This window comes from Microcebus murinus, chromosome 6 (genome assembly GCF_040939455.1).
Source record: "Microcebus murinus isolate Inina chromosome 6, M.murinus_Inina_mat1.0, whole genome shotgun sequence".
Lineage (NCBI taxonomy): Eukaryota > Metazoa > Chordata > Mammalia > Primates > Cheirogaleidae > Microcebus > Microcebus murinus.
In genome coordinates, this window is record NC_134109.1 from 62,288,286 (window position 1) to 62,301,093 (window position 12,808).

Genomic DNA, 12,808 nt, shown 5'->3' on the forward strand with positions numbered 1-12,808 from the left:
TTTTATTTGGAAAGCATTTCTTCATCTCTCTGAGAATAGCGTGCAATACTAGCACTGAACACCTACAGGCTCTTTCACCTGGCAAATTTTGGGTATTGTGCAAGAATTTCAGGTTCATTTATCAGATCCCCAGTGCCATGGAACACTAAAAGCAGCTACCAAGCCACAGAGTAGGCCACAAACTAACCTAATGCCCACATGTTTTAGTTAGAACAATGGTCACGTTATTTGCATTTTAAGAGTTACTTTAAATAATTACAATGCAAATATTATTTATTCCCCTACCTTATTTATAAAAAGTAACTACAGAACACAATAGTAAGATTTTCTAAAACTATTAATTTCTACACTTATCAATGCTTACAGTTATATATATATATATATATATATATATATTACTACTACTAGCTAAAATTTACTGAGTACCTAAATATTTGCCAAGTATTATTTCATTGTCCTCACAGTTACCACAGGGGATAAATTCTGTCAGTATCCTCACTTTATAAATGAGGAAACATAGACACAAAAAGGTGAAGAATCTTATCCAACCATTATAGCCAGTAGGAGATAAGCTGGGCTTTGAACCCAGGCTGACCAACCCCTAGATTCTGTATAGTAAAAAGAGATATTTAAGGGTCTGTTTGCCCTGACTTGATAAAGTACATTAAGTGTATTTCACACATCTTCATTTTTAAAGACTATATTTGAGCCCTAACAGCTGAATCACGTTTTATTTTACCAGAAAAGTATTAAAATTAAATAGAGTCCTTTAAAATAAAAAAAGCTCTCAAACATGAATAAGGCTTTAAATGTTTTACTGAGTATCTACTATGCCAAGTACTTCATGTACATAATCTCAATCACATAAAACAAGCATCATCAGCTCAACTTGGATGATAAAACTGGGAGTTGTTTGCACAAGGTCATGAAATGAGGAGGTGGGAAGACATTCACACCTGAGTCCAACTGACTCTAAAGTCCAGCTCTTTCCACTTGCCAGTGGTCGCCAACCATTTTGGAACCAAGGACTGTTTTCATGGAAGACAGCTTTTTCAGGGACCAGAGAGGTGGGGATGGTTTCCGGATGATTCAAGCACATTTCACTTATTGTGCACTTTATTTCTATTATTATTACATTATAATATATAATGAAATAATTATACAACTCACCATAGGTTGGAGACCCCTATACCATACCACATATTAAACAGTAAACCCAAAACACAAGTTATTATAATCATTAATGCATAGTCTAAAAACGGTTTCAATCTCTGCTACAATTAACAGAAACAATAGTTTTTGTTTAAAAATGGAAATAACTTGTACTTTTAAAGAAATATTTCTCTCAAATCTAATGTGCTGACTTTCACCCATGCATCTTTATAAATACCTTTTATCTCTTAGTAGCTTTTCTAGGTATTTATGCCTAATATTTTGTGTTGAAAATTAAAAGTTCACTAAAGCAAGCGGAAGCAAGGCCGTAATTCTGTAATTTTTAGTACTTGTCTACATTAGAGACATAAACCTATCAGAATACAAAAAAATGCTAAATGATTCCAGAATAATCAAAATTGCAACACTGAACCTTTGCTTTTTATGGACTATTTCCAACCTTAGATATTCAATGTATCACGTTCAAAATAATGGTTAGATTTGTCATTTGCGAGAAATCACTAAAAGTGCTTAGATTAACAGTTTCAATTTCTCAACAACGTATGCAGTATCACTTCAACAAATATATTTTGGTTCTTATTGCATGCAAGGCATTGTATTAGGAAATTTGTGGTTGTAATGATATAAAAGGGGGGCAGAATAGCACACTGGCGAAGAGTTGGGGTCTTACAGTCAGACAGACATGGTTTAGAAAAACTTGGCATCATTAATTATTAGTGGTGAGACCTTGGGCAAGTTACTTAACCTTTCCAGGCTTAGTTTCCACATCTGTAAAATGGTTATAATAATAGTGTGTACAAGGATTTGGGGGAGTATTAAGTGAGAATGAGGCATGTGAAATGCTGGTACAGAGGAAGGAAATAATAAATATTAGTAGCTGCAGCTATTATTATTATGTCCTCAAGAAATTTATAGTCTCATAGAAGAGTTAATGAACATGTCCTTAGGGCACTTTTCCCACCTAGCAATAACTAAATTAAATCCCTCTTTTTTGTTCAATTCATAACTCTTTCGTTTAATTCATAACACACATGCATCATACGTAAAAGATATGATTGGGATTTCTCAAACTATTCTTACTCTATTCTTTCATCAGCTTGACTCGACTCCTCTCTCCTACTGAAGATCTTTTTGTTGGGCCTTCTAGAGGCACAGATAATACAGCTGTACCCCATTTGTCTGCATTGTCATTAACAAGCAACAGGGAATGAACAAAACCAAGTCCAGCAAGTTTCATGGAGAGTTTTCCTTTGTCTTTGTTTTTAAATATTTTAAGTTCTAATTTATCATACACAGCCATTCCATAATAAGACTCTGAAGTGATAATTTAGAAATTATAAGGTGATAAAGTTTCCATTTATCCTTGAACGTCTTTACCAGGAATATTTTATAACACATCTTTCTGTAGCTAATATTTTTCTTTGAAAAAAGGATAAAAATCACAAAATTATTAGTCAAGCATGGGCCCATTCCTTGTGTCCTGGTTTCAATCAAGGTCAAAAAGTAGTTTTAGTCAAATCAACAATTTTAATCACACCAGCATGCTGGCAATGCTATTGAATTTAAGAGTTCTGAATTCTAGGTATCACCTTCTCTTCCTTCCTCTATTGCGTTCTCCAGCTATTTTACATTACTCACATTTGGAGTTTCAGTTACTCTCTTTTCCTAAGTGGAGCACATGTACAGAAAGTTCTGACCATTGGCTGAGGAGGCAGCAGCCTATTAGTGCTTTTTCAATTGGTACCACAAGTCTTTTCAACTTTTCCAGTGATACCTTAAATTCACCACAATTGATACCTCTAATCATTAACTTTTTAGTTTTGCCTCTTCTGAAAGTTAAATGTTACCAGGAGAGTTGAATCCCTAGTGCCTAATTTTAAAGGGTTTTATGGGCAGAGAGTGAGAGCCCTGACACCTGGTGTTTGGAGGAGGGAGTGATGGAATATGGGGAATAGAAAGTGGAGTAAAAAGACAAAAAGCTAAAGATGAAACATTTACTGATTAATAATTTTGCCTATGGGTTAACCTCTAAAAGCAAACAATAAAAATTGTCAGTCTAAAGTGTTAATGATTACAACTAATATTATAAGTTTCCATCCCATTAACTTTTGCAGAAGTTTTATCATGTTGGCAAATAAACACTTCCTTCATTCCTTAAATGAATTTCTTCATTCTACATACAGGTAGAATGGGAATTAAGCTTCTAAGAATACAACAGGATCTGTTGAGAGCTAAGACTGGTTTCTAAGAGCACATTTCCATTTGAGTTTACAGAGGAAAAGGGAAGAGAGTTATCAGGAGGCAAGATTCAGGACAAGACTAACCATAAGGATTCAGATTCTAGGACTCAATCATAGCTTTCTAATGTCTAGCGGTTAATGTCTTTAACATTGAAATTGGCAATTCTATCCTCATGTCCTCATATCCTCATGATTCAAATTCTGCTACCCTGATTTTTTTTTTTTTTTTGAGACAGAGTCTCGCTTTCTTGCCTAGGCTAGAGTGAGTGCCGTGGCATCAGCCTAGCTCACAGCAACCTCAAACTCCTGGGCTCAAGCGATCCTCCTGCCTCAGCCTCCCGAGTAGCTGGGACTACAGGCACAAGCCACCATGCCCGGCTGATTTTTATATTATATATATTAGTTGGCCAATTAATTTCTTTCTATTTTTATGGTAGAGACGGGGTCTCGCTCAGGCTGGTTTTGAACTCCTGACCTTGAGCAATCCGCCCACCTCGGCCTCCCAGAGTGCTAGGATTACAGGCGTGAGCCACCGCGCCCGGCCGCTACCCTGATTTTTAAAATGCCATTAAAGATGGCATTTACTTGATGCTAGGTCAAGGGTATAAATGCACTCAGTACTTTAATAAAGGGAAGAGGAAAGACCTTTAATGTCCTAATATCTTATACAGGAAGTTGCAGAAGGCAATAAATACAGTTGTATTATACCTGGCATTTTTCAAAGTATTTTCACATTATTATCTCATTTAATCCTTCTCATAATGAAATCAATTTATATATGGAGAGAAAGGTTCAGAGAGGTTAGAGAATTTGCTTAAGGTCACACTTAGGAAGCAGCAAACTTGGTAATGAAACCCCACACTGACTCAGATTTCGTGCTTTTCCTTCCATGCAGAATCCCTGTTTGAGAATCTAACAAAGCTCTTGGCCAATTACTCAGAAAAATGCACTTTCACACATTCTGGATATAATCTGAGGGGATTCTCAGACCCAGGTTAAGATCCTCTGCATTATGCCCTACAGTTGTGCATGCCAATAGAACTTGAGCAGCAGAGTCTCCTCACCTTTTTCTCTAAATCTCTGTGATATTATGAAAAGAAGTTGAACTGAAAGCTTGCATTTATATACCATAGACAGACACTGAACTAACCTTGTAATTCATTAGTAAGTGAAGCAGATATTGCATTGGCAAGAGAATACATGGGCTGTGGTGTGGAAGTAGCCTCTAGTACTACTTGGACAATGTCCTTAATGTACATGAAGGAACTCCTTTTACATTACATTGTTGCTTCTTTGTCTGAAAAAATACAGACTATTATGCTGATCTCACAAAGATGTTGTAAGAGTCAAATAAGGCAACGTAATGTATTCAATGCACCTAAGCACCGCACCTATGTCTCAGAAGGAGTTAAAGGAATCATAACTATTCGCATAGGACCAAAAGGTGATATATTGGAAAGAGGTGAACATTTGGAAGGAATAGACTTGTCTTTTAATCCTATCTTACCATTTAATAGCTCTGTGATTTGGGAAAATTATTTAACTTCCTTGAGGCTCAGTTTCCTCATCTGTAATATGGGGGTTATCTATTAATATATATTATATTAAGTTGCTGTGAGGACAGAAATAATATTAATAAAATGCCTGACAGTGTCTGGCTCACAGTAAATGCTATTATTATCAGGAAGATGATTAATAATAATGAATGTCTACAATCTATGAGTAAGAAGTAATATCTTCCATGGAAAGAAAAGAAAATACAAGGCACCTCATCTTGGCGATATTTACAGGGTTTCCATGCAGGGGGAATAATGTGATTAAAATAGCTAATAGAATTGTTGCTTGGGTACAATAAAAGAAGAAGAAAGGAAAACCTATGTCCACGTTACATGCTATTGTGCTAACAGTGGTTTAAGTTTCTAAAGTGTTTACCAGATGCCAAAGGCAAGGTGGGAAGTAAGAGCTCTTTGTGGATATTTTACACTCTATGTTAGAGCGCAGCTTTTGGGAAATCCCTGACTTGGTTCTGCCTTCTGACCTGTCTCTACCTTTTGACAGTAATCTTGTGGCACAAGTGATTACATTTAAAAGCTTTAGACTTTTGTTAATTTCTGCTTCTCCCCGATACAAGCCCTGAGCTATCTTCTATGCAGTTCTGCCACGTTTCTGCTATTTGGTCTCTTTGTGTTCTTTGATACTTGGACTTGGGTGCAAAAGCAACTTCCCAACTCTGTGCATTCCCATCTTTCAAGTTATGTAAAGGTCTTCACTTTTTTCTCTGAGGGTCCAGGGGGTGGGGGGAGTCAGCATGATTATATTTTAATGTAGAAAATGTGATATCTGGATATAAAATGAAAATAAATGTTAAATTAAATGGAAAAAATACAAGGCATCTTTTCCCCCATTTTTCATGGCCATGTCTAAATCTGAAAATTGATCAGAAATCTTCATATTTAAGACTGATGATGTGGTATATAGTGATATCAACAAACCACAAAAGTTTACGCTATCCCAAGACTCTCATAAATGTCATCTAGCAATGGTAAAATAATTGGTCTGACAGTTACATGAAGGTAGACCAGATTATAAAAACATATAATTCCAAAAAACTCAACAAACACTGTTGTTTAGAGTTTTAAATCATATCTTTGGATGGTTGCTATATGTTCTCTGTTATAATACATTCCTATAATTTTATTGAAATGTTTTGTACTTTTGCAGAATTTCAAAGAAAAACAATGATGAAGGTTGAAAAAATATTAAACATCTAAACTTGCAATTGAAATAAACTAATAAGTAACCAGTAATAATTATTCTCATTCTCTTATTTACTAGGAATCACCATGGAATATCTTTAAAGAGTCTATTCTTAGGAGGCATTTAAAAGTGTATTATTAAAAAAAAAAGCCCTCAATTTTCACATAACTTTTTCATTTATGGTGTAAAGCATACCTATGGTAATTGGGATTAACAGACTTTAATTATGCAGGTGATAAAGGATTATGGTTTTTGCTTATCGGAAAGATTTCTAAGAAAGACTGAAAAGGAACCTTACCACTTAATACCTAAAAGGCAAATAAAAGAAAAACAATGATAACTGCTATACTGTATTTACTCAGAGATCATACTGCCAGCAACTTAATCACCTGTACCATAACTGCCAATCCTTAAGAAAGGTAAAGGACCTCTGGGCTGCTGAAAGAGATAACTCAAAATCAATCTACTTTACTTATCCAAGATTCCTGACTATTAATTTTCTCTTACTTGTAATACTAACTAAGCTTGGCTTTTTTATTTTCTGGAAGAGAAAATAATTTCACAGAAGATTAGAGGAAACAAACTAGAATAAAAGGGATAGTAGTTATGGATGGACAAAACAACAGTGCTATAAAGTTATACCCATTTAGTCAAGGAAAAAAGAAAAAGAAAGGCTATTAGAAGATTGATTGAGGCTGTCCAGCAAAGGAACACAAAAACTACATCAAAATACCAAAAGACAATTCAGTTTTTAAGTTAAAAATCAAGTGCTATTTAGGAAAGAAGAGATATATATGACTGATTTTATTTCTATTAAAAAAGATTAAAATAAAAGATTTTTATGTTTCAGCAACCTTGAAAATCTATCAAGTATATTCACAATGATACTGGCTAATGAAACACTACTAGTCTTTCTACCCTTCCTCCCCAACTATATTTATTAAAGTAAATGCAATGACAATCCTATCTCTACTGGTTTATACAATCACTCTATATCCAACTCAATAGTTACCCTTTTCCCAACAATTAGCTGAACTTTTAGTACAGAAATAAAATAACCTTGGGCAGTTAGATATTGCTAGTCAGCAAGACAAGAATTTCTCAAATTCTCATTGTTCATGATCTTCATGAAAAAACTGGTTGGGTGATGATTGTCGGTAGGTGAGCTTGTTCAGCTGATAATTCAGAGCCAGCACTGGAAGCTTACCACATAAAATAGTAACTTAAAGACGCTTTGCACAAGTTAATCAATCCTGTTTATATACATGCACTGCAAATCAATAAGCTTCATCTTTCCAACATTTTTTCTGTATTTCAAAAAGTATATATACTAAAAAAAGAAATAAAATACATATGTAGAAATGTAACTTACCTCATCACTTTCAGGCTGAGAAAACACAATTGGCTGGCCTGTATCTGAAGCTTCCCTTATATTAAGGTGTAAGGGAATGTCTCCTAAAAGAGCCCACCAGATATCCATTAGTATCAGAAAAGTTTATACAGACAATTAGAATCTCATTATTTGAACTTTGGAAAGAAACAAAATCTGAAGTCATTAAACTCAAGTTATGACTATCTTGAAATTGCTAATGTATGAAAAAATTCAAATGAAAATTAGGGGTAAAATATTACATTTGAGGGTAGTACAGTGATTGTTATATGTATAATATGAAAGCGAGAAGATGGCGGAAGAGAAACACCGCCAGACAAAGTGTCTCTGCAGAAAAGATAGATTCTAGCAGAAATAAGAAAAAAGAAGCAAGAAGACGAGCATACAGCAGACGAGGGCCGGAAGGAGGGGTACCTAAGACCCCGGGAGACTCCACGGGAGGAGGCTGCGGAGGAGAACTGGAACAAAAATAAATAAATGGGACATGATCAAACTACAAAGCTTCTGCACAGCCAAAGAAATAGTCATGAAAGTAAACAACAAACCTACAAAATGAGAGAAAATTTTTGCATCCTATGCATCCGATAAGGGACTGATAACTAGAATATACTTAGAACTCACAAAAATCAGGAAGAAAAAATCAAATAACCCCATTAAAAAGTGGGCAAAGGACTTGAACAGAAACTTTTCTAAAGAAGACAGAAGAATGGCCAACAAACATATGAAAAAATGCTCAACATCTCTAATCATCAGGGAAATGCAAATCAAAACCACAATGAGATATCACTTAACCCCAGTGAGAATGGCCTTTATCAAAAAATCTCCAAACAATAAATGCTGGCGTGGTTGCGGAGAGAGAGGAACACTCCTACACTGCTGGTGGGACTGCAAACTAGTTCAACCTCTGTGGAAAGCAATATGGAGATACCTTAAAGCGATACAAGTGAATCTACCATTTGATCCAGCAATCCCATTGCTGGGCATCTACCCAAATGATCCAATGACACTCTACAAAAAAGACACCTGCACTCGAATGTTTATAGCAACACAATTCATAATCGCAAGGCTGTGGAAACAGCCCAAGTGCCCATCAATCCAAGAATGAATTAATAAAATGTGGTATATGTATACCATGGAGTACTACTCAGCTCTAAGAAACAATGGTGATATAGCACATCTTGTATTTTCCTGGTTAGAGCTGGAACCCATACTACTAAGTGAAGTATCCCAAGAATGGAAAAACAAGCACCAGATATATTCTCCAGCAAATTGGTATTAACTGAGCAGCACCTAAGTGGACACATAGGTACTATAGTAATAGGGTATTGGGCAGGTGGGAGGGGGAAGGGGGGTGGGTATATACATATATAATGAGTGAGATGTGCACCATCTGGGGGATGGTCATGCTGGAGACTCAGACTTGTGGGGGGAGGGGGGGAATGGGCATTTATTGAAACCTTAAAATCTGTACCCCCATAATATGCCGAAATAAAAAAAAAAGTTTAAAAATAAAGTTAATGCAATAAACCTGTAAGAGGAGGTGAAAAAAAAGAAAGAAAGAAAGAAAGAAAGAAAGAAAGAAAGAAAGAAAGAAAGAAAGAAAGAAAGAAAGAAAGAAAGAAAGAAAGAAAGCAAGCAAGCAAGCAAGCAAGCGAGCGATATGGCAGCCAATGAAGGGATGATTTACTCGATTTACTCTTGTTGGAGCTCTTCCAGCAAGGAATGCCTTGGAAGACTTTTGTAAGTGATTTATCCCTGTAAAATCTGATATAGAGACATCATGCCAAACAATAAGAGGTAATTGAAAAGGAAAAGATGGAGAGGCAAAGTAGTACACAAAAGTACCACAAAATAATTTTCCTGATGTTGGCAGATGAGTGAATTCAGAGAACTGTTGAAAAGTAGGCCAGACATATTATCATAACTATCTGCCTCTTTATCAGATAGAATTATTTTTCTCTTATTATTTACTAATCTATGTAGCATTATATATAACTTATGAGTTTGGTGAGGTGTCAGTGGGTATATAATAAGAACCTCCAACATACAGACTGGGGTTGAAGAGGTTATATGTCTTTCCTGAGGACAAATTACTATTAGATGGTAGACTTTAGGAGCAACATGCTCGGACATATCATCCAACATACTATTTCTACCACACCATCACAAATGAAGTCTTTCAAAGGCTCAGATTTAAAATGCAGTAAATGAAGTCTTAAGTAAAACAGTTGACTCGGCACTCTCAGAACCACTCTGAATCCATGCAAAGATTATCGAAACGTGTGCTTTGTTTAAATAAGTAGTTCAGCACCATGCCAGGCGATGTAAATAATGCAGAAGTGTATGTTGTAACACACTTTATATTATGAAGTACATGGAAGAGGAATTTGTATTTCATGTTTCTCTTGTCAGCAACTTTTGCAATCTTAATCAGCTCTGAGTCTTTCCTTAATATCTAATGGCCAAATGATAAAATACATGGATATTTGATTAGCCATTTAAAAGTTGGCCTTTCAGTAAATACGATGTCTATTCTACCATGTTTCCTCGAAAATAAGACCTACCCATAAAATAAGCCCTAGCAGGATTTCTAAGCGTTTGCATAATATAAGCCCTACCCCGAAAATAAGACCTAGTGATGGGCGTGGCTACGCAGTGCATCTGCACAACCCATGCATTTCGTCGTGGAGCAGGAAAGAAGACGAGCAGCCCTTCTCATCTGCCCCATCGTGACAGCTATTATCCCAGAGGTGATTACAGGCAGCTCCACCAACAATGTCAGCTCCACCAACCTTGGAAAGGTGCGGGCAGCTCCACCAACAAGGTCAGCTCCCCTGTCAGGTCCTGGCCATCCTGTGCGTGCTGCAAGCTGAGGCTTTGAGGGGAAAATAACACATCCCCTGAAAATAAGCCCTAGGGTGTCTTCTTGAGGAAAAATAAATATAAGATCCTGTCTTATTTTCAGGGAAACATGGTATAGATCAACTGAAGACTGTAGGAAACTGTCACAGGGGCAGGCAGAGAAAAATAAGTTATAGAAAAATGCTCAGAAATCCATAAAGTTTTTTCTGTTACTGTAATTGCCATTATGGTAAGGAATTCTGAATAATTTTTTTTCTATTGCAGAAATGGAAAGGTAAAGTAAAACCTTCACCTTTATATAGCTACCTATTGGCAACACTTCTGCCCTCCAGAGACTCACAATCCTACCTATAGACATAGAAGAGTAGACTAGGAAAGAGAAATATCTTGTTAAAAAATAAGTGGCATAAGAATGGCGATGGACTAATGGTTGTATCTAGAGAGGGATAAAAAGGAGGAAAGGCATGGAGAGGGAGTGAGGAGCAGCCTGGGCATGAAGAATACCCTTGAGGGACTAGATCTGAAAGACGTGAGGGCCCATTTCAGATACATAATGGGTTAAAGGGTTTTCTGTGAGATGGTCTCAGACTTTAACTATTATGCATAAACTGTCCCTGCAGATAAATATGGATACAGTTCTGAAGAGCTATTGTGCCAAATCATTTAAAACACAACCCAATAAATGAAAATAAAGAGTCTGCCAGTGAGTCATAAAAGGAAAATAAGGGTTCCCAATGGGTTCAACCAGCCAGGAGGCCATAGCCGAGAAAGCTCTTTCCCTGACTTCAGTTCCTCATTTCCAATTTCCACTTCATGGGAGACCCCTCTGAAACCCCATGACTACATTAAAAGGAGGAGATGTGTCCTGAGTTGGAACTCTATGTTATGGGAACTGCCATAACGCTGTTAGACACAACAGTCTACAGCACTATCCAGTTTTTGTGATCAGTGATCAGTTTCTGATACATTTTTAGGGTAACAATACATGTGTAGGTTGTTGATTAAAATATAACTTCCATATGTGAGATTGTTTCTCCATGAGACGTTTCAAATTGTAAATAACTGACTTACAAAATTGTACTGCCCATTTACAAATTAGGAAATTACAAGGTTGTAAGCTTAATTCAATAATGCCATTATAAATACATATTTACTTTATTATATAAGTGAAGGTCAATCTGTTATGTTATTATGCAGATTTGCAAAATTGAACTTTCTAGGTTAGTTAAATGAAAAACAGTTGCAGAATATAATTACTGGCTATAATTATAGCAATGGATCAAAATATATCATTTGTATTCACCTGGTATTGTAGTGGCTGCTATAGTGCAAATGCATAACAATAATATATTTAACATCAACTTTTAGAAACTTAATTATAACAGAGAATGTTTTGAAATTCCTTGATCTCTAGGGGATCTTAATTTTTAACTACCTAAAACTAATAATTCACTCTATGCCTCCCTTATTCAGCATCTAACATCTGCCTTTGCCAAGAACAGAAACTCATTCACAATTAGAATATCAAAACATGTTTTCTGAAAAATCTATTAAGTTGCTTGTGGGTTTTTGAAAAATCATGTTTTATCCAAAATCTGTGTTTTACTCACTTAACACATGCTTTTAGTTTTCCTCACAGCACTAATTAATTCTTCAATTCAGTGCTGTGAACAGTGTTTATAATGTGAGTTCAGGTGCCATATTATATAGATGTGTCAAGCGCATAAAAAGATTATAGAAAATAGTAAATATTGTCAATCTAAAGTAGAAAGACTAACAAATACAGAACCAATCAGGAAGGCATTTTTATGTATGCACCAAGAACTGACACTTCCAGAGGTTGCCACAACATATTGAACAGGTATTTTCATGTATATCTGTTTATACTGAGAGATGTATGCCTAACTTAGCAAACAAACTGATGACCATCATTCAAAATATAGTTTCAAAAAAAGGTTAGCACATAGAATTGTATTATATTAACTTAATTTAAAATACAAAGCCAAAAGCAACTCATCATTTTCTGAGATATTCTTAATCACCACACCTCATCCCCACTTTCCTTTCTGCCACTTCCTGTACAAAAGAACATCCCACAGTCTTACCTAGAACATCCAGACCAAGGGTCCGCGCTAGTTTCCTTGCACCATCAGCACCAAAAATATGAGTTTTGTGTTTACATTTTGGACACTGGAAAACACTCATGTTTTGGACAAGGCCAAGAACCTAGAATGATAAAAACACACTGAAATCAAGACAAAATCAAACCAGATTTTAATATATTATTTCAACAAGTTTTTACTAGGTACCTACTAACTTCTAGCAACATAATAAGTCATGGCTTCTGCTCTGAAGGAACTCACAAGCTTTTGAGAGAGAAAGACAT

General features: G+C 35.8%; 1 protein-coding gene across 2 annotated transcripts in view; it reads right to left on the minus strand.

Moving 5' to 3' along the window:
- NUBPL (NUBP iron-sulfur cluster assembly factor, mitochondrial) overlaps window positions 1–12,808 on the minus strand; it is a 217,485-nt gene that overhangs the window by 6,183 nt on the left and 198,494 nt on the right. For both annotated transcript variants that reach the window (XM_012773436.2, XM_076004115.1), the window contains exons 9-10: window positions 12,528–12,648; window positions 7,543–7,625 (exon numbers count right to left, since the gene is read on the minus strand). In XM_012773436.2, the coding sequence (XP_012628890.2) occupies window positions 7,543–7,625; window positions 12,528–12,648 (204 nt within the window). The remainder of the gene's footprint in view (window positions 1–7,542; window positions 7,626–12,527; window positions 12,649–12,808) is intronic.